We start from the raw sequence: 23049 nt of genomic DNA, 5'->3' as shown, positions 1-23049 counted from the left end.
CAAGTATGGCCCAAGTTTTTGTCCCTCTCATGCTATGACCCTACCTGCCACTGCCAAGGACTTCCACACCATCCATTATAGGATGAATTTTCTTTCCTGAGTTCTGATCTCACACCATGGTTAAATCTCTTTTAAATTGTTCACCTCCCAGATGACAGGCCGGGACCTTCTCAAGGATCGAAGTCTGAAGCCTGTGAAGATCGCTGAGAGCGACACTGACGTGAGTGAGCAGAGTGACATGCTGACCCCTCAGCTGCCTCCTGACCCAGACCCAGGGTGAACAGCTTCAGGCAGGGCTTGGATGGTTCTGTAGCCAAAGCTGTCTGATCGCAATCCCAAGGTCATGTCCTTTTCTCATCACCCCAGGCCCTCTCCACCTGTTCTTGATTTTAGGTCAAACTGAGCATCTTCTGTGAACAAGACAGAGTCCTCCAGGACTTGGAAGACAAGATACGAGCCCTTAAAGAGAACAAAGTAAGTGTCAGTTTTGAATAATCTTGGAATGGGCAGAGGGGCATTTTGTCCTGTCTTTCTTGAAACATAGGCTAGACCCTCATGTTAGTATTGAAAAACAGATGTTAGCTTATTTAAAAAAAAAATGCACCGGGTGCGGTGGCTCATGCCTGTAATCTCAGCACTTTGGAAGGCCAAGGCAGGTGGATCATGAGGTCAGGAGTTCAAGACCAGCCTGACCAACATGGTGAAACCCTGTCTCTACTAAAAATACAAAAATTAGCTGGGCGTGGTGGCGGGTTCCTGTAATCCCAGCTACTCAGGAGGCTGAGGCAGAAGAATTGCTTGAACCTGGGAGGCAGAGGTTGCAGTGAGCCGAGATCGCACCACTGTATTCCAGCCTAGGCGACAGAGGAAGACTTCATCTCAGGAGAAAAAAAAAAAAAAAAAGCCTTTGTGTTTAAATGGTGTTTCTTAGGGGTTTCTATCTTATAGAGACCCTCCTGCCCCCATTCTGCTTTGGCTCACCTCTCCCTGGAGGCCCTGTGAGGTGAGCCTGGGAGAGGAGCTCCACTGGCTTATATGTGATGACCCCAGGTCCCTGAACCCCAGGGAAGCAGGGTTCCTTTGGAGGAAGTGGCTGTAGTCATTACAGGGCAGAGGCCTTTGCTTCCTAAAGCTCCTTGTCACCTAGGATCTGGGCTATGGAGGCAGCAAGTCTGGATGGGAGTGCCAGAATGGGCCAGGGGCCACCAACATTTGGCCTTTTCTATTTTTAAAGTATTTTTTTCCTTTTGTATTTTAAATTTGTGATGCTGGAGGTTGATAATATACTCTTTTCCCTAGGAGGCTAGAGAGGTTGTCTGTTTTTTGTTTTTTTTAATTCTTTGATTTATCCTCTTAGTTTCGTTTATCCTCTTAGTTTATCCCATAAGGAGTTAGACAGCTGTATCCCTAGTTTATAGATGACAAAATTGAGGCACAGAGCTGTTAGGTACTTTCCCCAGCCTACCCCCTAGACAGAGTCAGAGCTGGCATCAGAGCCCCGACTGTGGGCCCACATCTCAGCGCTGGTCCCTTCAGCCTTGCTTGGGTCCAGTAGCTTTGGTTCCTGGTGTGGTATGGGGAGGCCTCTGGGGACTGTCCTCCTATCCTGCTGTTTTTTGGCCCTTCATGGTGCAGGACCAGCTAGAATCCGTGCTGGAGGTGTTGCACAGACAGATGGAGCAGTACCGAGACCAGCCCCAGCACTTGGAGAAGATTGCCTACCAGCAGAAGTTGCTGCAGGAGGACCTCGTCCATATCCGAGCTGAGCTCTCCAGAGAGTCCACTGTGCGTAGAGGGTGGCAGACCTGTCTCCCTCAGGACAGGCTGAGCCAGGGGCTGCTTTTCTCACCTCCCAAGATGTAGTTGAGTTGGTGTCCAGAGGCAAGAGTCCTGAAATAGCAGAGCTTCTCCAGTAGCAGAACTGCTGCCTGACAGTAGATGACCTTGTCTGGGGGTGACATGTCTGGCTGCATGTGTGCCTTAGGCTGCTTACCACAGCGACTCTTGCAGGCCAGTGACACCCAGTGGGCCAGATTTCCTCAGAGCTCTCTGCAAGGCTGTTCCCCTGATCTGTGTGCAGTTAATTCCAAGTTGTCAGAATCTGCTTTTTCACTTTTCAGTCTGTTGTGGTACGGGCCAGGGCTGAGAACCAAAGCATCCTGAGGGTGGAAGAGTGAACAGTGCAGGTGACGAGGGTCAGAGCACAAATGAGAGGATGCCACGCTCTTTCCTGCTCCTCTCTTTCTCCCACCAGGCCTGCCTGGTCTCCTTCCCTCTTCCCCTGGCTGGGTCAGCATGGTCAGGAGTACAGGTGTTCATGAGGCCTTCCAAGGGGGCAGGGGTTAACTAAGAACCGGAGGCATTGTCTTGGCCAACAGGAGATGGAAAATGCTTGGAACGAATACCTGAAGTTGGAGAATGATGTGGAACAGCTGAAGCAGACCCTGCAAGAGCAACACAGAAGAGCCTTTTTTTTCCAGGTGACCTGATACCTGTCCATCCCTTCTGAGCTCTTGTTTTGTTTTTTTTTCCAAGAGACTTCACCTGGTAGAAGCCCTTGGCCCCAGATGCTCCACCCCTGTAAAGGAGCCACCCCAAGCTCTCCCTTGAGGATCCCTTCCCCAAGCCAGGCTGTGATGAGAAGCTCCACCCCATTCCCCTTGCCTTGCTGCTCCCAAAGACAAGCTCTTGGGTGTTTTAGAAAGGGCTTTACTTCTGATCATTTGGTGTCATCAGTGATCACAGAGTGATCCGTGTTCCTGTAGTTCTTGGCCCCATCTTAGGCTGCTAACTCATCGCTTAGACAGCAGCAGGAAGTGTCCACCCCTTCCCTCCTCTGATTCCTGGAGATAGATGTTATCACACCTCTACCAGAGGTAGACAGTGTGAATTCTGTCCTTTGAGGCACTCTGGTCTCCAGGCAGTCATCTGCATTTCTGGAGGCCAGGCTGGGTGATACCCATCTCTGTGACCCCTGTACCACTCAGGAAAGCTGGCCTTAGAGCCCTGCCTCTTCACCCTTAAAAAATCAGGCCACCCTGTTGATAGCTGCTTCTGTCCCCCAGAAGTGAGACAGTGAAAGGCCCTGTGTGGTTTTTCTTCTTCCAAATTGGGTTCCAAATTGCCCAGTGTTCCCCCAGTGTGATGCTTAACCAGGTTTCCACCCCACCCTCACAATTTTTTAAGTGGAAAATAACCTGTTTTTTTCTCACCTGACTTAAGATCTATATCTTCTCCTTTCAGGGCCCTGACATAATAAGTGTGTTTGAATTCAGCAAGCATTAATTGAGGCTTCTTGTGTATGAGGCACCACGCTGGGCCATTTTTGGTGCTGGGCTTGCTAACTGATGAGATAGTTCTAACCAAGGCTCTTTGTTTAAGTGATTTAATGAGTATATTGACTCTCCAGACATTAGCCTCACCCCAGAAAGTTGAAGGAAATTCTGGAGGGGGTGTGTAGGTGTGTGGGCCCTGAGGCTTTTCCAAGGGGCCCTGCTGTCCCTCTGTTCATGCAGAGATGGTTCCCAGAGAGCCCTGCCTAGGACCATGTGGAGGAGACCCTCGCCTGTGGCTCAGGGCTGGCCTATGAGACTCTCCCCAGCACTTGTCTATCTCCTGCTGCTGTTGGGGTCATTTCCCTCCCATAATTTCTCTTCATCCACACTGACTAACATTTCACTACTCTTTTTTGTAGCCCCAGCATTTACCGTAATGACTTGAAAATACTAGGTGAATGTTGTTGACAAAGTCCTTCAATTATTTCTGGTTATGAGCTTATAAAACTGCCCAGGTTTACCTATTTTCTTGGACTTCAGTGATCTGAATTTTTTTAGCAGTAATTTTTTTTTTGCTTTATTTTTAGCAGTAATTTTTTCAAGCTTTTCATTGTTTGTTTCTGTAATTACACAAATGATACATGAATACGTGTCTTTGAAAAGGCCAAAACAGTAACAAGCAAAAACAAAAAATGATATAAAAGTTCCTCTTCCCCCTCCCCCTTTCTGCGCCTCCCATCACCCTCCCTATGTGTCATCAGTGCTATCCGTTGGCGGCATTGCCTTCTAGACTATTTTCTATGCACTTTCAAAAATATGCACGTGCATAGAATCATATGATTTATTCAGGGATGGGAGCAGGTAAAAGGCTTACTTGAAGGGGATCACACTTACACATTATTTGGCAACTCACTTTTTTTGTCTTAACCTGATATCATGGAAGTCTTTCCAGGACAGTTAACCCAAAATTTATACTGCCCAATAAAATATAAATTAATTAAAAGTAACTGAAATTCAAAATGTATTCCTCATTTACACCAGACTCATTCACGTGCTCCATACCCACGTGTGGCTGTTGGCTACTGTCTTGGACAGCAAGGATTATAGGTTTCTATCATCTCAGAAAGGTGTATTGGGCAGCGCCAGTCTAAGGAAATTAAACTTGTTCTCCTTGGCTGTTACATACTATTTCATAGTCTGGGTGTTTTCTACTTTATTTAGCCATTCCTCTTCTGATAGCATTTAATTATTTTCAGCATTTTGCTTTTATAAATGGTGGTGTGATGAGGATTCGTGTAACTGCCTTTTCACATTGTTTACAAGTATCTGTGTAAGATAGGCTCCTAGGAGTGGACTTGCTGGGGTTGAAATGAGTATACATCTTAAAGTTGATGGATATGCCAAACCACCTTCTAAAGGGCTGCACCTGTTTATCTTCCTACCCACAGCAAATGAAAGTAGTGGACCTATTTGCTCACATCCTTGTCAGCACTTGCAATCGATCTTTTTAGTTTTGCTAGTCTACTAAATGGCATCTTGCTTTAATTTGCATTTATTTAGTTATTAGCAGGTTAAATATCTATTTGTATGATTATTGGCCATTTGTGTCTTTACTGTGCCTTATGTCATGGTGATTTAACATATAGCAGGCTTAGAATCCTTTTTTTTTTCCCCTTCCCTCCAAAAAGCAAATAGATACACTGTGACAGGTCTTTATCACAGACGCCCTGGAGAACTCAGCCCCACGAGTTACTCTCAGATAGGCCAGCCTGGAGCCTGCATCTTGATTTCCACCTTGCCTGCGGCACTGCTCACGCTTTCCCTAAGTGGCACAGTAACCTGGGAAGCTAACAAAGCCCTGCTTTGAGCAGGCACTGTGCTAGCTTCTTTGGTGTCATTCTAGGCCAGGCAGGCTGTTAGAGCCCTAGATAAATCATCAGCACTGCAGATGCGCTTGCAGCCCCATATGCAGATTCTCAGTAACAGGGCTTAGAAATTCGCCTCCCTGTAGTCAGGTTTGGCCCCAGGAAAATAGCCTTTTCAGTCAAGGCTAAAACAGTGAGTTCAAGGCTTTGCTGAAAGCAGCACATAGGAGCCTTTCTACCCAGTGTGGTGGGAGGAGGCAGGAATAAAACTCCACCCCCTCATTTCCCCCCAAATTCCCCTCCCCTCATTATGAAGGCCCAAAATTCCATCACCCTTGGAGAAGGATAGGGACTCTCCAGCCTTTTTTATTCTCTGCTCTCTGTTCTTTTCTCACATGTGGGGGTGACAGAAAGGCATCGGGGGCAAGAGAGTGGCTGACAGGGGAGCTTTGCCAGGGAGCTATGGAGGAGGAAGAGGACTGCGTTTAATCCCTTTCTTTACCTGTTCCCAACACTCAGCTTGGGGACTTCAGCCCTAGAGGTCATTCTCTTACATACACATGCCCTGGGTTCAGTAATACACCTGTCTGTTTTAGGATGCTCATGCTTTGGCATGGAGCTGAGAATCAAACCCATTATTAGCTTGCCAGACCTGAGGATGTGCTTTATGTTGGAGGGGTTAAGAGACAGAGTGAGAACTGTGAGCCCCCTTGGGACAGGAGGCTTTGGACATCTGTTGTCATGGCTGTTGGAAAGTATTTGCTCAGGGAATTTTACATGACTGGTCCTTTATTCATGTAGCATGTGTGCACTGAGAACCTGCTAAGTGCCAGGCCCTGTAGGGATGGATCAACGAGCAGTATCGGGCAGGTCCGTGAGGCTCATGCAGTGCAAGAACTCTTCCAGTTGAGGGGTAGCTAGGTGCCTCGAGAGGAGATGGGGTGGGAAGCCTGCCTTTATTTTAGTCCATGGGGTGGGACCAAGGCTATCTTCCCCCCATTTTAACTTAAAAGTCAAGAGAATACTACATTTGATGTTTAAACAGCCCTGTCAAGAGATGGCCACAGTCCCTTAACCACATCAGACCCCTCGGCACCTCTTTTAGATCCTCTTCCCATTCGATTTTGGTTGTCAGAATGCACATGATCATATAGCCTAGGTCCTTCCCCATTGTATGTAGATATGTATTTTTTGGAGTTTATTATTTTTTTAAATTGATATATAAAAATTGTACTCTTATTGTGCTAAAAAAATTAACAGCTTTATCATATATTTCACGTCATAGAATTAACCCTTTCGGCTGGTCATGGTGGCTCACGCCTATAATCCCAGCACTTTGGGAGGCTAAGGCAGGAGGATCACTTGGAGCCAGGACTTTAAGACCATCCTGGGCAACATAACAAGACCCCTGTCTCTACAAAAACTGAAAAAGAAAAAGAAAAACTAGCCAGGCATAGTGGCACGCTCCGGTACTCCTAGCTACTTGGGAGGCCAAGGCGGGAGGATTACTTGAGCCCAGGAGTTTGAGGTTACAGTGACCTTGATCACACCACTGCACTTTAACCTGGGCAACAAAGTGACCCTGTCTCCAAAAAATAAATAAACAAATAAATTCACTCTTCTAAAGTATACATTTCAGTGGTTTTTAGTATATTCACAGCATGATACAGCCGTCACCACAATCAATTTTATAACACTTCATCATCCCCCAGTAGAAATCCTGTATCCATTAACAGTCACTCCCATTCCCCCAGCATCCCCTCTGCCCTTGCCAAACACGAATCTACTTTCTGTTTCTACTGATTTGACTAGTCTGGAAATTTCTTATAAATGGAATCATATAATGTGTAGCTTTTTGTGACTGGCTTCTTTCTCTCACATGTTTTCAAGGATCATCCTTGTTGTAGCATGCATCAGTACTTCATTCCTTTTTATTGCCAACTAATATTCCATTCACTACTGTATTTTTAACTAAACCTCAAATCTCAGGTTCAGCTCTGACTTTTAAAAAATGTTTTTTATATCCTAGAGATGGTGTAAACTCTAGTCCTTGCCGTCCCTTCTGCCATGATTACATAAGACAGTGTCTTTTAAAAAATTGTGGTAAAGGCCAGGTGCAGTGGCTCACGCTTGTAATCCCAGTACTTTGGGAGGCCGAGGCGGGCGGATCACCTGAGGTCAGGAGTTCAAGACCAGCCTGGCCAATGTGGTGAAACCCCGTCTCTACTAAAAATACAAAAATTAGCCAGGTATGGTGGTGGCCGCCTGTAATCCCAGCTACCTGGTTGGCTGAGGCAGGAGAAATGCTTGAACCTGGGAGGCGGAGGTTGCAGTGAGCTGAGATGGTGCCATTGCACTCCAGCCTGGGCAACAGGAGTGAAACTCCATCTCAAAAAAAAAAAAAAAAAAAAAAAAAAAAAAAAAAAAAATAGTGGTAAAATACACAGAACATAAATTTACCACCTTTATTATTATTATTTTGTTGAGACAGGGTCTCACTCTTTTGCCCAGGCTGGAGTGCAGTGATATGATCTCGTCTCACTGCAACCTCTGCCTCCCAGGTTCAAGTGATTCTCATGCCTCCCCCTCCCAAGCAGCTGGGATTACAGGCGCACACCACCATGCCTGGCTAATTTTTGTATTTATAGTAGAGATGGGGTTTCACATGTTGGCCAGGCTGGTCTCAAACTCTTGGCCTCAAGTGTTTACCTCCTTGGTCTCCCAAAGTGCGGGGATAACAGACAAGAGCCATTGCGCCCGACTCGTCTTAATTATTTTTAAGCATACAGTTCAGTGGTGTTAAGTACATTCACATTTTTGTGGGCTCAATCTCCAGAACTTTTTTCTTGTGTAACTGAAACTTTATACACATTAAATAGTTCTCCATTCTTCCCTCTGCCCCGCCCCCAGCAACCACTGTTGTACTTCCTGTCTCTATGAAATTGACTAAGTATGTCATACAGTATTTTAGTGGAATGGCACAGTGTTTACGGCAGTCTGTTTTTAAATTAGGTAGGCAAGCTGGACTGCTGAAAGCTACTCTGAAATTTCTCCCTGGATCTTGGGCGTTTTCCATGTCTATGCTTCCCTGGAAAGCTATGAAGCAGGCTTGGTTCTAGCACTAGTGGGGTTTCCAGAAGAGATGCTGCCCCCCAGGGCAGGGGGCTCTGTCTGAAATGGTAGGATAAGTCCTAAGAAGAAACTTGTAAGGAGCTAAGAAGGCAAACCCACCACTTCGTCTTCCTCAGGAGAAATCGCAGATACAGAAAGATCTATGGAGAATTGAAGATGTCACTGCAGGCCTGAGTGCAAATAAAGAGAACTTCAGAATTCTAGTGGAGTCAGTCAAAAATCCGGGTGAGCTGTTCATCTTCCTGGGTGTGGGGGATCTGGTTGGGGGCAGGGTGGTGGGAGGGTGGAAGGCTGGGAACCAGGTGGGTGGGATGGCCCTTGGGGAGGTCGAGTCTTCGAGGTGCTAAATCACTCCACTCATCCTCCGAGGAAGGGGGTCTTTGTTCTATCCCGTGCTTTGTTTCCTTCTATGCTCCTTAGAGAGAAAAACGGTGCCTTTGTTTCCTCACCCGCCTGTGCCTTCACTCTCAACTTCTGAGAGCAAGCCGCCCCCACAGCCCAGTCCTCCCACCAGCCCTGTGCGGACCCCTCTGGAGGTTCGACTCTTCCCCCAGCTGCAAACCTACGTGCCGTACCGACCTCACCCACCCCAGCTGAGAAAAGTGACATCCCCCCTTCAGTCACCGACTAAGGCAAAGCCCAAAGTTGTAAGTAGTGATGACTAGGAGCTGAATGCCATTGTTTCCTCTCTGTCCTCAGATTACCTTCTCCTGGGAGAGAAACTCCTGGGAAAACTTGGGGAAATGGACCCAGCCAGCGTCCTAAAGGAGTCCTTAGTCACAAGCAGTTAAAAAGTAGTATTTCCTTGCTATTGTGTCTTAGACTCTCAGAACTGGAAGAGCCCTGGAAGATGATCTAACCCAACTCTCCCATTTTGCAGTTGGGAAAACTGAGGCCCACCAAGAAGTGAGCGTGCTGAGTAGGGTGGAGTTTGTGATCTGCAGAGAGGTGTGTGGCTGTGGACGAAGCTGTCCCCATGCAAACCTCTGTGCAAATCCGCAGGGGGCTCTCCTGCAGTTACACAGCCTGTGGACAGTGAGCTCAGTCCAGTGGAAAAGTGTCCTTCCCTTCACCTGCCGCTGAGCACTGGGCTGGGTTGTGAGGGTGCTTTGATCTTTAAAATAACCTGGCAGAGTATACACAGCAAGAGCAGTATCCCCATTCCACAGAGAAGAAAACTAAGAGCCTAAATTGTTGACATTTGCTCAATGTCTCCATGCTAACTAGTGAATCCAATCACATCTCCTGGCCTTTCTCTTTTATTCTGTGCCATCTGCCATCTAATTGGGCCTTCAGTCCCAGATCCGGTCTGTGGCCTCTGTGGCTGACTGGGCCAGCACCTTGGTTTGCCTGGCATAGAAAGGAGCCAAGCTCTTGGCAGAGTCTGGGAATGCAGGAGACTTTAAAGAAATAGGAGATGTGGTCAGGTCCCAAGAGAGCTCACACCTCCAGGGCCAGGCCAGCCTTGGCTGGAGAACACAAGGAGGCTGGTCCCAGTGCAGGGAAGCCATAGCAGAGTGGACCTCGGAATGGGGCCCTCCAGATTTTTGCCAACAAAGGCTTGGAGGAGACTCACCTGGGCATCGTGTGTGCCTGGACCTCTGATGAGGTCAGTGCACAGTGCTGGGTAAGACACCTGAGTTCTGCTACCCTGGTCCTCACCATCTACCTGCTTCCAGCCATAGCCCAGGGCCCAGAGCTGGACCCAGGGTATGGCCCAGCACCCAGCCAGAGAGTCACTGTGGATTTCAACATCTTGAGATCTCCTTCCCAATCCCAGATCCAAGAGGTGGACTGGAGCTCTAGCCCTAAAACAGAAGAGGGAAAATACCAAAACAAACAGCAGGAATGTCTGGGGCTGCCAACATAGGGCAGAATGCTGCCAGCTGGGACAGGGAGTAGGGGAAAAAGGCACTGGCATAGGAGCTGGGACACCCAGATTCCGGGACTGATTCTCTCACTCTGTCCTCAGGCAAGTCCGTCCCTTCTCTGAGCCTCCTCACTTTCCCTTTTGTAGATGGTCACAGAGGCTCCTCCTCAGCTTGGTCATCTGTGGCTCTCAGGCAGGGCTTTCTCAGCTTGGGTGAGCATCAGGATCACCAGGAGAGGTCCTCTCTCCTAGGAATATATGTGTGTTTGCCAGTTTTACCATTTGTTTTATTACTTGTTTGCTTTTAACACTTATAAGATGGGCGTGGTGCTGCGTGCCTGTAGTCCCAGCTACTGGGAAGGCTAAGGCAGGAGGATCATTTGAGCCCAGGAGTTTGAGGCTGCAGTGACCTGTGATTACACAACTGCACCCCAGCCTGGGCAATACAGCAAGACCCTGTCTCAAAACAAAACAAAACCCATTTATATTTGTGAAACAATAATATACATCCTGAAAATGACATAAAACAGGATTATATAATTTAATGAATAACAATAAAGAGACCATCTGTTTTATACCAACAGCTAGACTAAGAAATAGAACACCGCCAGCAACCAGAAGCCTGTGGGTTCTTTCCCAGGTCAAGCTTCTTCCTGTCTGCCAGAAGTAACCACCATCTTGACTTTTTGGATAATAATCCCCTTGCCTTTTTTTTTTTTTTTTTTTTTAAGTTTTAGTGCCTGTGTTGACTTTCCTAAACACTGTGATTATGCTGGTATATAATTCTGTACTCTTTTGTATCTTGCATCTTTTCTTCAACATTATGTTTGTGAGATTTATATACATTGTTGCATGTGGCTATAGTTCTTTTATTTTTATTTGACTTATTTTCTTGAGTTTAATGTCTTTTTAAAAATAAATTAGATAATATTCTCAAAGGATACAAAAGGAAAAGATATAAAAAGTACATAATAACATCTCTCCTTCCTACCCTCTGCCTCCAGACATTCCATTCAATCAAAGGCAATCAATGTTTTATGTTTTATCTTTCTGGGGAGCTTTTTAGAAATTGGTGATTCAGATGTCTTGTCAGGATTGGAAACTGGATCCTCAGAGAACCAGTGTGTATCTTAGGCAGATGGCTTAACTTTCACACATCAGTGAAGCGTGTTGCTTTAGAAGACTGTTGATAAACCTTTGCTTCGGAGTGTTCTTTCCTGAACTTTCCAAGAGTTTGGAGTGCCCTTTCCTGAACTCTGCAAAATTCTTAGAAACAAAACCAAATTAGACCGAGAAAGAGGGAATTTAGGAGGTGGAAGCCGTGATGGTCATTAGTCCTGCGAGTGGGTGTTCATGGCAATCAGGGGCCGGTCTGTCGATATGTAGAGGAACCACAGCCCTCACAGAGCATTGTGGACAGGGAGTTTCAAGGAAAATGGTTGCATTCATCACATTCTAGGGAATGAACTGCATGGTAGGCAGTGAGTCACTCATCCTGACCGCCTGTTCTGAGTCAGGAAGGAGGAAATATTTTGTAACCATGCACATTTCTGATAGAAAGGCCAAGAGGATGTAGACTGTCCTTGTTCAGGTCCCCACCTTGCTGAAGGAGCCAGAGCTTGTGAAGGGCCAATGAGCAGGCTCAGGCTGAGCACTGCTGAGTGGGTAGATGTTACTCTCCAGGTGGGTAGTGCTGTCATAAGCATGGAAGTCAGGGCAGGCACATCTGCCTGCGATGTGCACTCCAGATGAGCGGAGGGAGCAATTTGGCACAGCACCAAGGGCGTGGACCCAGGAGACGTGAGTCCTGGGTTTCAGGACACAGTTATACAGATAACACTTTGAGGAATAGAAACTGTATACATCTGAGGGGATAGAGGAGCAGAGCATGTACCTTCTTCACTGCTCCTCCAGGGGAAGCGTGAGTGCTCCTTGACTGAGGCAGTCATGTTCTGTGGCTCCGATGTGGCCTGTTCCTACCCTTTAAACCTCCACCGTGGCAGTACCTACCAGTCCTCCCTCCAGCTCCGTCTCACTGACCTCTGGTCTGGTTCTCTTTCTCAGCAGGAAGATGAAGCACCTCCCAGGCCCCCACTCCCCGAACTCTACAGCCCAGAGGACCAGCCCCCAGCTGTGCCGCCTCTGCCAAGAGAGGCCACCATCATCCGGCACACATCTGTGCGGGGCCTCAAGCGGCAGTCAGACGAGAGGAAGCGAGACCGGGAGCTGGGGCAGTGTGTCAACGGGGATTCCAGAGTGAGTGGGGGACCCTGGGGCTGCTACTCTGCATGTGGGGAGAGGGAAAGGAGTGTGACACTGGCAGGTCACATCACCTGGGACTCTGCCCACAGGTGGAGCTGCGGTCGTATGTCAGTGAGCCTGAGCTGGCGACCCTCAGCGGGGACATAGCCCAGCCCTCCCTGGGACTTGTGGGCCCTGAGAGCAGGTACCAGACGCTGCCAGGCAGAGGTAAGGCAGGGCCCCCCCTGGAGTTTCTCTGGGAATCCCACCACACTGCTTCCAGCCCTCAGCTGGTGCCTCGTACCCTTCTGCCTGCAGCTCCAGGCCTAGGAGTGAGCAGCAGCTGTCAGGGGGGTCTGGGATGCCAAGAGGGAGGACCTGGCCTGCCTTCCTGTGGCCCACATCCTGATTCTCTTCCTCTTTTGTTACATCTGTCCCCAGGAACAATGATAATAGCAGTTACTAGAAAGCCTGTCACTGTTTAAGCACTTTATATAGACATGATATCACAACAATCCTATGAGGAAAGTACTGTCATCCCCATTTTAGAGACACGGAAACTAAGGCCCAGAGAAATTAAATAACTTGCCAATTAGCTGATCATTGGTGGAACCAGAAGACCATCCCAGTGCTCTGGCTCCAGAGTCACTGCACCCTGTAGGCTGGAGTGCTGGGTGGCTGCCACCAGCTTGGCCATCTCAGACCTTCCAGAATGCCACTCTAAGACTCAGCGAGCCCTTTCCTTAAATGCTATCTTGCCAGTTGAGTGTCCTTCTCACTGTCCTCCTCACCCCAAGCTGGGTTGTGCAGGGTGCCTAAGAATGGATCAGGGGGCGAAAGGCATTCCTGCCCCTCCAGCCTTTCTACCTGCCAGGCAGCCCAGTCGTCTGCATATAAGGAAAGCCTGGGGTGGTCCACAGATCTGCAGGGACACTGCCCCCCATCAGGGACAAAGGTCACCCCTGGGCTGGCCCCCATCCTCTATTGGGGACCTTGCTCCTCCATGCCCTGGGGAGGAAGAAGAGAAATAAGGGTGGGTCATTGACTGGATGCTCTTTGTCCTCCTACAAGAATGTGTGATGAGGGAGAAGCAGGGACCCATCCACCCCAGCACAAACATGCTTGCACTTCTCTTTCCTCACTAAGGACTCTCAGGGTCCACGTCAAGGCTCCAGCAGTCGTCCACCATTGCTCCCTACGTCACACTCCGGAGGGGTCTCAATGCCGAAAGCAGCAAGGTGACCTTCCCTGTGAGTGGCCTTGAGCTGTCGAGGACCTCCCTGCTCCTTCACATGGGGAGGGAGGGTCTCCCAGGGGGACAGTAGCTGGCCATCCCGTCAGCCCTGGGAATGGCCTCTGGGGTGGCCTCAGCCCCTCCTGAGCTCCCTGTCACCCACTGTCCACCAAGGAGGGCATTCTGCCTTTCTCTCTGGCCTGTCAGGGTGGCAGGAGGGAGCTCAAGAAGCCTGCACCCTGGGTTCTGGCTTCACTGGACAGGCCTGAGCCTAAGTGTCTGCATCTGCAGAATGGGTGCTGCTCAGAAAGCTCCTGAGGGTTGGGGGCATCATGTTGCTTAGAGGAAATAGTTCTCTAAGGCCAAGAGGAGCCCAACTAGAGTGTGCATGTGTGTGAGAGAGAGACAACGGGAATGCAGCCAGTGGGGTGGCTGTCCTCTGCGTGCCCAGCCCAGCCATTCTGTGTCTCTCTTGCCTGCCTCCTCTTCCTCAGAGACCCAAGAGTGCCTTGGAGCGCCTGTACTCAGGGGATCACCAGCGGGGCAAGATGAGTGCGGAGGAGCAGCTGGAGCGCATGAAGCGACACCAGAAGGCCCTGGTCCGAGAGCGCAAGAGGACACTGGGCCAAGGGGAGAGGACGGGCCTGCCCTCATCTCGCTACCTCAGCCGGCTGCTCCCTGGAGATCTTGGCTCAGTATGTTAGGAGGGGCCAGGCAGCGGGGCAGGGACAGGGAGCCGAGTGCCCCTCAGAGTCCCCCAAACACAAGCACATCACACCTCCCAGTGAGCGAGCTGTCCATTGACCTACATGGGTCAGAGAACACCCCATGGGGCTGTTTGTCCACGACCCGGGCTGGACAAACGCCTGGTCAGAGGGTGACCTGAACCAGAGCTGGAGTGAGGATCAAACAGGCCCAGGAGCCTGAGGAAATACCCAGTCAGTCCTCCCAGCTGCAATGGAGAGGGGCCTTTGCAGGCGTTCAGAATCTCAGCCGAATTCAGGACCTGGGAATGCAGGTGTTCAGAATCTCAGCCAAATTCAGGACCTGGGAATATAGGGTTCAGAGAGGAGAGGAGGAAGATGGTGACATGATTTGGTTAGAAGCACAAGCAAACCGATCAGCCTCCCAGACCTGCCAGCAGATGCTGTGTGAGGGCGATGGAGCACAGGGTCACACCCCTGCCCCGAGGGCCACTGGTCTCCCTGGGCTTGCAGTGCAGAGGCCTCAGGGTGTCTGGGATTGCTGGGGAGGCCTGTGCTGCCCCCTGGTGGCGCTTCCTGGCGCTGCGCCCTGTCCCCAGTCACCTTAGGTCCCTTTGGAAACATTCCATTTGACTTTTCCCTGTTGTTTGAAATCCCATGTTTCCCTAAACCTCTAGCCTGATTGTTCTTTCCCTAATTCATTGCACAAGCTCCTTTGCTTTTAGTGTTACCGCTCATTGCCTCTCTAATCCTGCCTGATTGTGTTTACAGAAGCTTCTGATTTGCATTGAACGTGCTCTAACTGGCCTGTGCTACTTGTTACCGGGCTTGTAATAGCGGTTCTTGTCTCCATAGCCTGTTGAATGTTCCCAGATGTGACTCACCTTTCTGCTGCCCTCTTCATGCAGGCCTACTGATTCATAATTCACTTGTCCCAAAAGCCACCCCACAAGCCTGAGCCAACCTGCTTGCCTGAGGCCACAGTCATTGGCAGAGGTCTGGGCATTATTAATTTATAAAGATTCATGCTTTACACCTGGACAGTAGACAGGGACTTCAGAGATTGCACATTTGAACACATTCTCCCAAGACTGAGGTTGTTCGGTTTTAATTCCTGTAGTCCAATCACACAATTTCTTATGGAAAACCTTTTGTGTTTCTGGTATTTAATAACTTGAAGGGATAGCAAAATATACTGTGTATTCAGAGGGCCTTTCTGCAGCTGTTAGCTCAGACACCAAAGGGGTAAGACCCAGGACATTCATATCTTTAAAAGCTGCAAACCTGGTAACCTTTAAACTTTTAAAACAAATGTCATATAGGGTAACACTGACCTTTTATAATTTGATGTCTCAAATGTAGAGATTATCTAAAAATCGTAACTTGAATACCTTGTAATTTTTCTCTTAAAAAAAGAAGACTTGTGTAAGTCTCTGCATCAACGCCAATAAACATGTTGCTTAATAATCATGGATTGGCGTGGTTCTTCCCCAGGATACCTTGTAGAGTCTAGTGAACTTTTCCTGTTTGTGAAAACAATCAGGCTGGGTTTAAATGAGGACTTATCTCTATTTGGAGCATTTGTGAGCGTGTAAGGAAATGAGTGTTTTCTTCGTGAATCATTAAATTGATTTTTTCATCCTTTGAACTTCAGTTGCCTAATACCTTCCAACAATAGTTGGAAACCATCACCTAAGAGTGATTACATTGATTTGGAGTCATTATTGACAGCTTGTGCATGAATGGGTGAAATGTGCGAATATGGCTCTGGGTTTGGGGTTCTGGAGGGACTTGAGGCATCAAAGACAATCAGGACCATTTGGGGCTTTGAGGTGGATGGATGGGGAGAGAGAAGATGGCCTGGGATAGATAAGCATCTGCTTTGGTTTTGCTCAGGGGAAGAGAGGCTTTGAGCCTGCTCTATTCTCAACAACCTGCTCAGCGGTCAAAGGCCTGTGAGGATGCAGGTCCTGGGTCAACAGGAAGTCACCACAGAGCTGGACAGTCATGGTTGGATCTTATGGGTTAGATTTTCCCTCTTGGGAAGCTTGTTACAAAGTTGATACTGTGAAACAGCCTTAGAAACATTCCATTTGATTTAGCATTTCAATTTTATATGATTTAGTTTTTTTTTCTAATTTAAAGAAAACATCTATCTCAAATAGATGGGTCTCACACAGCAGTTTTTCTGCCTCATTGGCTCCAAGCTGCTCTTGCTTGTACCTCCCCAGCCCTGCTGTGAGTGCGAGATCCCCCACCTACGAATGTTATCTTGTTGAAAATTCCCAATAGAAAGACCCTTGGTTATTCCTCTTGCTTAGCAGGGCCTTGAAGGGTGTGTTTTTCCATTAATTCTGAGCCTGGGACGTATGTCTCCTGAACCAGCTGTAGAGAGTGGAAGGGACAAATCCCTTCTGTAGAACTCTGTCCCAAGTTGTTTGGAGGTCACCCTCTCTGGAAGCCTTCTGTTTCCCTGGGGACCACTGTGAGCCTGAAGTCATGAGTCTTAGACCTGTGCCCCGAGGGTGTAGTTTGAAACCTCTGGGAACCCAGATCAGAAAGCAATTAGCAGTCTGGAACAGCCCATATGAAGGGGACAGCAGCTTCATTCTCTATTGCACATATAGCTTTTCCCTAAGGGGATCACAGGTTCATCTTCCAAAGGACCCCATGGAAAAAGGTGACCAGCCGGGCTCTTTCAGCAATCAGGAAGCGACTACGTTTAACCCTCTTGTTCTGTTGCCAGTGGAAGCGTGAGCAGGACTTTGACCTGCAGTTGCTGGAACGGGTCGTGCAAGGGGAAAAAAAGGACAAGGAGGAGAATGGCTGGTTGAAAGTGCAGGCCATGCCTGTCACTGAGTTGGACCTGGAGCCTCAAGACTATGACTTGGACATCAGCAGAGAGGTGAGGGCAGGCACTTCCTTCATGTCCTCCAGGAGACATGGCCTTCAAGCTCCCAGCCTGATCCACCTTCCCACTGTGGGGTATCATCCTGAGCAGGGACATGGGTCAGCTACATTGTGGCCTAGGAGGATGGATGGATAGCAGCTTAAGACAATGAAAGGAGGCCAGATGTTTCGATGAAGGTTCAAAACTATCTCTGTAATTTAGGGCAAATTGCAATTTTAGCTTCTCTGTGCCTCAGTTTCCTCAACAGTGAAGTGGGTTGTGAAGAGGATTAAGTAACTGTACATTTTCTCGGGAGGTTTAGCGATCAAAGCCACATGGTAGGCACGTGAGCAGCAGTTGTTATTGTTAGGAAATGTTCCCTGCAACACCAGGGGTTGGCTTTGCAACTGGCTGGTGAGGCCAACTTGGGCAGTCTGACTAGGGGATAATGGGGGGGGCAGGTTTGAAAATCACAGGTGAAATTTCCAGCCGTGATAGAAGCTGGTCTGAATTCTTCTGGTGCAGAGTTCTGGTCTGAATTCTTCTGGTGCCCTCTGGTGGCTCATGTGCATCATGACAGGGCAGGCCCAGGAGAGCAAGTAACTCCTGGATCTCTACCCATCAGGAAATGTCTCTACCCAAGGGGAGAGAAAGGGAACTCGGGATGACACACTCAGCGTCTTCAAGATGTAGATTGTCTCCTATGGCCTATGTCAATGCTATTCCTAAGCTCTGCAGGGCAGTGTCTATGGCTGCTTGGTTCACCTTTGTATCCCTAGCCCCTGGCACAGGGCCTGGCACACAGTGGGTGCGTGGTACATCTTTGCTGCATCTTTGACTATGTTGAATGAATCACACAGTGACCCATAAATGTACCAAAAGCATTTGTACAAGGACTTGGCCTGCCTGGAAACTGCACAAGAGGAAATGTTCTCACCACATGAAGGATGGATCAAGGCGAGACCTCAATAAAACTTTCCCCCAGGTCTGTGTGATAGGAGAGTGAGTACTGAGGAGGACCTGTGTCTTCCAGAGCCTTCCTGCTGTCTTAAGAGGCAGTGCCAGGCCCATTCACAAGCTGATTTGCCAATGGTATCTACCTGACTCAATATGTTAGGGGTTCCTGTGGTCTTTGGGAACAAAGGAACAGTGTGTGGATAAGATAGATGCCTGTACAGTTGCTGAGTTTTGGGGTCTGTTGGGGCTCTAGGAGTTAACAAGGCTGGTCTCCTGCCCCAAGACCTTGTTTCTTTGCCATCTGAAACAGCCAAAGGTCTGTGCGTTCTCAGATTCACAAAAGAAGCCCCAACATGCTGCCTTGGCAGGGGAAGTGTGTTCTGTAGTGTCCTGATTGCCTGCCAGCCCAGGGAAAAAGTTCTTCCTTATCTCTAACCTAAATTCCTCCTGCTACAATGTAATCTGCTTCCTTCCTCTAAATCTGTAACAGAGAAGAGCTTATTTCTTGCCATCTCCAACAGAGTGAAAGGGCTGCGTGTGGGTTTAAATCCATGACCAGATTTGCCCTGAGATTGGATTAAGCTTGGTTTTAGGAGCTTCAACCTACCCCATTTTAGTGTGCTTTTGTAATTCAGGGAGGAAAAAGTTTCTGGAGCATGCAAAAGCTTCCTTTAGTGTTCTTAGTCCAAGCAAGGTTTCACCAAGCCGAGTTTGCCACTAGGTCCACGAGAGATGCTGGTGAGGTGGAATTTGGGGCCATTTTCCTCTGGCCAGCAGTAGATTCAGCATAGCTGCCTCCTGTCTAGATCAGAAGAGCTTTTTTAGGGACAGAAAGCACCATCACATCCTTTCATTCACCCACCTGTCAATCATCCATTTATCCATTATCCATCCATTCAGGGAGAATTAGTTGGAGGGCTACTAAGTCCCTGCATTAGACAGAGGGAGACAATGGTGAATGGAAAGTGAGGGGGTGGAGGGGATCAGAGAAGGCTTCTCAAAGTGAGGTTGGAAAGATGAGAGTCAAGGGAACAAAAGGAAGAGCTTCCTAGACAGAACAGAGGCCCCACTGTGGGCGGGGAACTGGAGGGACTGGTTGATCAGTGGCTGGAGAGGTCATCAGGGGTCAGATCACTTAGGGCCTTGGCGGTGGCATTAAGGATGATTATTTTGTATCCCGAGAGCTTGTAGTCTAGTTATTTCGCCCTTCCCTTCCCCCAGCCTGTAGGAGGTTGGCTGGTGCAGTGGAAGGAACATGGGCTTTGGAGTCGGACTCAGGTTCAAACCTGGATTCCACAACTGACTAATTTTGTGATCTTAGCAAGTTACTTAGCCTCTGTGGACTCTGCTTGCTTCCCATGGTGGGAGGGGACAGAGGTGGGGAAAGCAAGTCCTAAACCCAGACATCTGAGCCTCTCCCTCTGCCACCTCCTGGCCTCTCCCCAGCTGTCCAAACCAGAGAAGGTGTCAATCCCTGAGCGCTACGTGGAGCTAGATCCCGAAGAGCCGCCCAGCCTTGAGGAGCTGCAGGCGCGGTACCGCAAAGCCGAGAAGATCCGCAACATCCTCACCCGGTCAAGGTCAGCCCTCGCTTGCTCAAGTGTTGGCAGGTCACCCTGACCCCAGGTGGTATCTATACCATGTGGGCCCTGGGCCAGGCTGGCTGGGGTGCGTGTTTTGCCAGGTCTTCGTCTCAGGTAAGCCCTACTCATTGGAGGGGGCAGGCTGGTACATCACCAGCAGATCAGCAAGGAAGCCTGCCTGGGTCATCTGGAAAGGCCTGCAACATTCATAGAGGCTTCTTGTCCTGGGCTCTCACCCCCAATTCTGTGTCCCAAGTGACCCTAGCAAGTGTGGAGAGTGGAGCCAAGCATGGCTGTGAAGTGGACCCAGTTGGAGATCAGCTCCAATGAAGGTCCTGCCAGCATTTGGGCCTGTGCACCCTCATGCAGACCAGCAGATCAGAGCCAAGGGTGCCAGCCTTGTTCCTAGGGCACCAGAGTCGTTGCCCACTCCCCTGGATGCTGGCCTGGGGCCCCTCTGAAGTGACTTTACTGTCCCCTAAGCCTCAATAGCTTCAGAAATTTAATCTTGTTTGTAAGCCTGCCTTTCAGAGCTGGCTTAGCCATCTCATGTCTGAATTTAACAAGAGCCACCAGCTAGAGCCGTGAACTTAAGGCCTCTGGCCTTCCCAAAGGAGGAACAAAGCTGGGAGCGTTTGGGTATTTGGGGAAAAGTGTATACCTTTGTCTAGGGAGAAAGTACCACAGTTTTTGTCTGATCCCCCTCAAAATGTTGAGAACCTCTAGGCCAGGGAGACCCTCCATTCCTGAGGCTGCTGCCCAGGGCAGGAGGGCCCATGGTCTGCTTCCGACCCTCCTGCAGCATGTGCAACCTACAGCCGACCTCAGGCCAGGACCGGAACAGTGTGGCTGACCTGGACTTGCAGCTGCAGGAGCAGGAGCGCATCATCAACATCTCCTATGCCCTGGCCTCCGAGGCCTCCCAGCGTAGCAAGCAGGTAGCAGGTAAGGCCATGGCCCAGCCCCCAAGGCCTGGATCCTGCCCCACTGCACCTGTGGGCTTGGGTCCAGCATGGCCTGTTCCAGAGCCAGTGGAAAATCAGGTGTCAAGGATGGTAGTTGAGGGTCAGTGGTGTGTTCCCCTGACCACTCGGCATCCTGTCCCATGAGCACAGCAGGACTTGGAAAGGAAGGTGGAGCAGGCCACACAGTGGGGGAGACCAAGGGGGCCCAGAAGCTCAGAAGTGTCAGGGGATAAAGGTCCCAGGAGGAGCGGTGCTGCTACCCCAGTTCTTCTGAGACTATGAGCTAAGAACAGGTTTTTCAAGGTGCTGAGCCAAGGGGCTAAGGTTTCTGACCTCATGAAGAAGGGGGCAGGAAAGTGGTTGATGCTTGGATTTCTTGCTGGGGCAAGGCAGAAGGGGGCCCCTCTCACCTTCCCTGGCCCCCTGCCTTGGTCTCTAAACTAAAGCCAGTGTTCACCTTGTCACAGTGTACTGTGCCAGAAAGTACAGGACTTGGGAAGTGGGACTTTGCAGTCCAGTTGGAAAAAAATAACACCATGAGATGAGAACGTGTGTGTGTGTGTGTGTCCGTGTGTCTCAGTGTGTGTCTATGTGTGTGTCTGTGTGTGTCTGTGTATGTGTGTCTGTGTGTGTGTGACTGTGTGTATGTGTGTGTGTCTGTGTATAAAAGGGCTGCTCTTTCTCTCAGCCAGGAAGGAGACCGCAGGCTCCTCCTTCCACTCACAGCTCACCTGCCTGTGTGTGCCTTGTGCCTTCACAATTCACCCGGTAGCATTTCTCCCCCAATGCAGAGGCCATTGTGTGTCTGGGTGGTGCTCCTGGCCAGGTGTGCTCCTTCTGGGGAGGGAACAGCCATGGAGCCTGAAGTGGTGTCATGGCCCTACCAATTCTCCAACCCTGGCCAAAGTGTCTAGAAGTAGCCAAGGATGTGGCCGGCAGGGTCCTCAGATGCCTGGGCCTGGAGAGTCTCGTCTGGAGATCAGAGCTTTGCTGTGGCCCCAGAGGGCCATGAGAGTGACTGGCAACAAGGGGTGGGGCCTTAGTCTTAGTCAAAACCTGTTCTCTGTCCCCCACAGCCTGATCTTGCACAGAGTCCTTGAAATCTCTGCTGTCCTCAGTCCCTTCGAGCGCATGCTGAGTCGGCTGAGAGGTGGCCGGTGTGGTGTTCTGGGATTAGGGATGCAGGAGATGACTCATCCAGACCTCTCCTCCTCATGACCCTGGGGTTCATCTTAGCAGCTTTTGAGCTCCTCCTGGGGAGAGTTCGAGCAGGGGCGGCTCCCCCACCATACCATGCCCTCCTCTCGCCTTGCTTGCTCTAACCCTGGGGAGGTCTGCCATCCTCGGCCTGCTTACTGCCAGCAGATGAGCGCCCCCAGCCCTAACATGCTGCAGCCAGTTTCCAGGGCCTTTCTCCCTCTCTACTCAGGGGTGATCTTTGCTGCGGCCTTTCCTCACTCTTGATCCCTCTCTCCATCTCAGAAACATATCCAGGAACTGCAGCCTGACCCATCTGGTTCCCCACCAGGCCCCATGGATCTGTCCCTCACCCTCAAGCCCAGGCCCTTCATGGTGGGCAGCAGGGCCCATGCCACCCCAGCCTGCCAAATGGGGCATCTGGTGCTGCAGGAGCTGATGAGGAGTCTAACACACCGCTTAATTCCTGTGTGCCCCATCTAGCACAGCAGCTGGCCCTCCTCCCGCCTAAAGGCCCCCTGTCTTCCAGGACGGTGCCACCTTACCCCCCTTTTACCAACGGACTCCACTACACCTTTGTCTAACACCTTCCAAGTAAGAGCCCCTGTCTGGTGTGCTTCTGCCTGCTCCCTGCACCTCCCTAGCGCTGAGCCCCTCACCTCCCTGCTGTGCTGAGATGATTGCAGTGCCACCTGCTGACGCCTCCTTCCACTGGCAAAGCGGCCGCTGGGGGGACTGTTCTGACTGGTAGGCAGGTGGGAAAGTGATGCTTTTTAGGAACTCAGTCCTCAGTGGCTCTAATACAATAGGGACTGAGTGATCCACCCTGCTGCCTCCATGAAATCTCTAGAACCAGAACTATGCCCCCCATCCCCTGCTCTCCTCAGTAGGGCAGCCTGATGCCTGAGAACCAGTGCAGACCACACTGCCAGCCTCGGGGGGCTGGAAAGGAAGAGTTAGATCTTGGCCTTTCAGGGCTTTGGCCAAAGAAATTGAAGAACTGTAAGATTGGGAAAAGTCCAGTTCTACAGATGAGGAAACTGAGGCCCAGTGAGGGGCCGGGGCTCACTCCAGATCACAAAGAATTGGTGTCAGCGCAGAGACTGAGACTGCCCTTTTGGTCACTGGGCACTTTA

General features: G+C 49.8%; 1 protein-coding gene across 1 annotated transcript in view; it reads left to right on the top strand.

The window, feature by feature from the left end:
• PLEKHA7 (pleckstrin homology domain containing A7) overlaps positions 1 to 23049 on the top strand; it is a 94959-nt gene that overhangs the window by 68780 nt on the left and 3130 nt on the right. The window contains exons 11-23 of the mRNA XM_030829765.1: positions 152 to 220; positions 394 to 474; positions 1636 to 1785; positions 2379 to 2480; positions 8389 to 8497; positions 8693 to 8919; positions 12207 to 12398; positions 12494 to 12611; positions 13530 to 13633; positions 14112 to 14312; positions 17068 to 17226; positions 19615 to 19748; positions 20554 to 20696. Of these exons, the coding sequence (XP_030685625.1) occupies positions 152 to 220; positions 394 to 474; positions 1636 to 1785; positions 2379 to 2480; positions 8389 to 8497; positions 8693 to 8919; positions 12207 to 12398; positions 12494 to 12611; positions 13530 to 13633; positions 14112 to 14312; positions 17068 to 17226; positions 19615 to 19748; positions 20554 to 20696 (1789 nt within the window). The remainder of the gene's footprint in view (positions 1 to 151; positions 221 to 393; positions 475 to 1635; positions 1786 to 2378; positions 2481 to 8388; positions 8498 to 8692; positions 8920 to 12206; positions 12399 to 12493; positions 12612 to 13529; positions 13634 to 14111; positions 14313 to 17067; positions 17227 to 19614; positions 19749 to 20553; positions 20697 to 23049) is intronic.

Source organism: Nomascus leucogenys, chromosome 15 (assembly GCF_006542625.1).
Source record: "Nomascus leucogenys isolate Asia chromosome 15, Asia_NLE_v1, whole genome shotgun sequence".
Taxonomy (NCBI): Eukaryota; Metazoa; Chordata; class Mammalia; order Primates; family Hylobatidae; genus Nomascus; species Nomascus leucogenys.
This window is presented reverse-complemented; position numbering and strand designations above follow the sequence as displayed.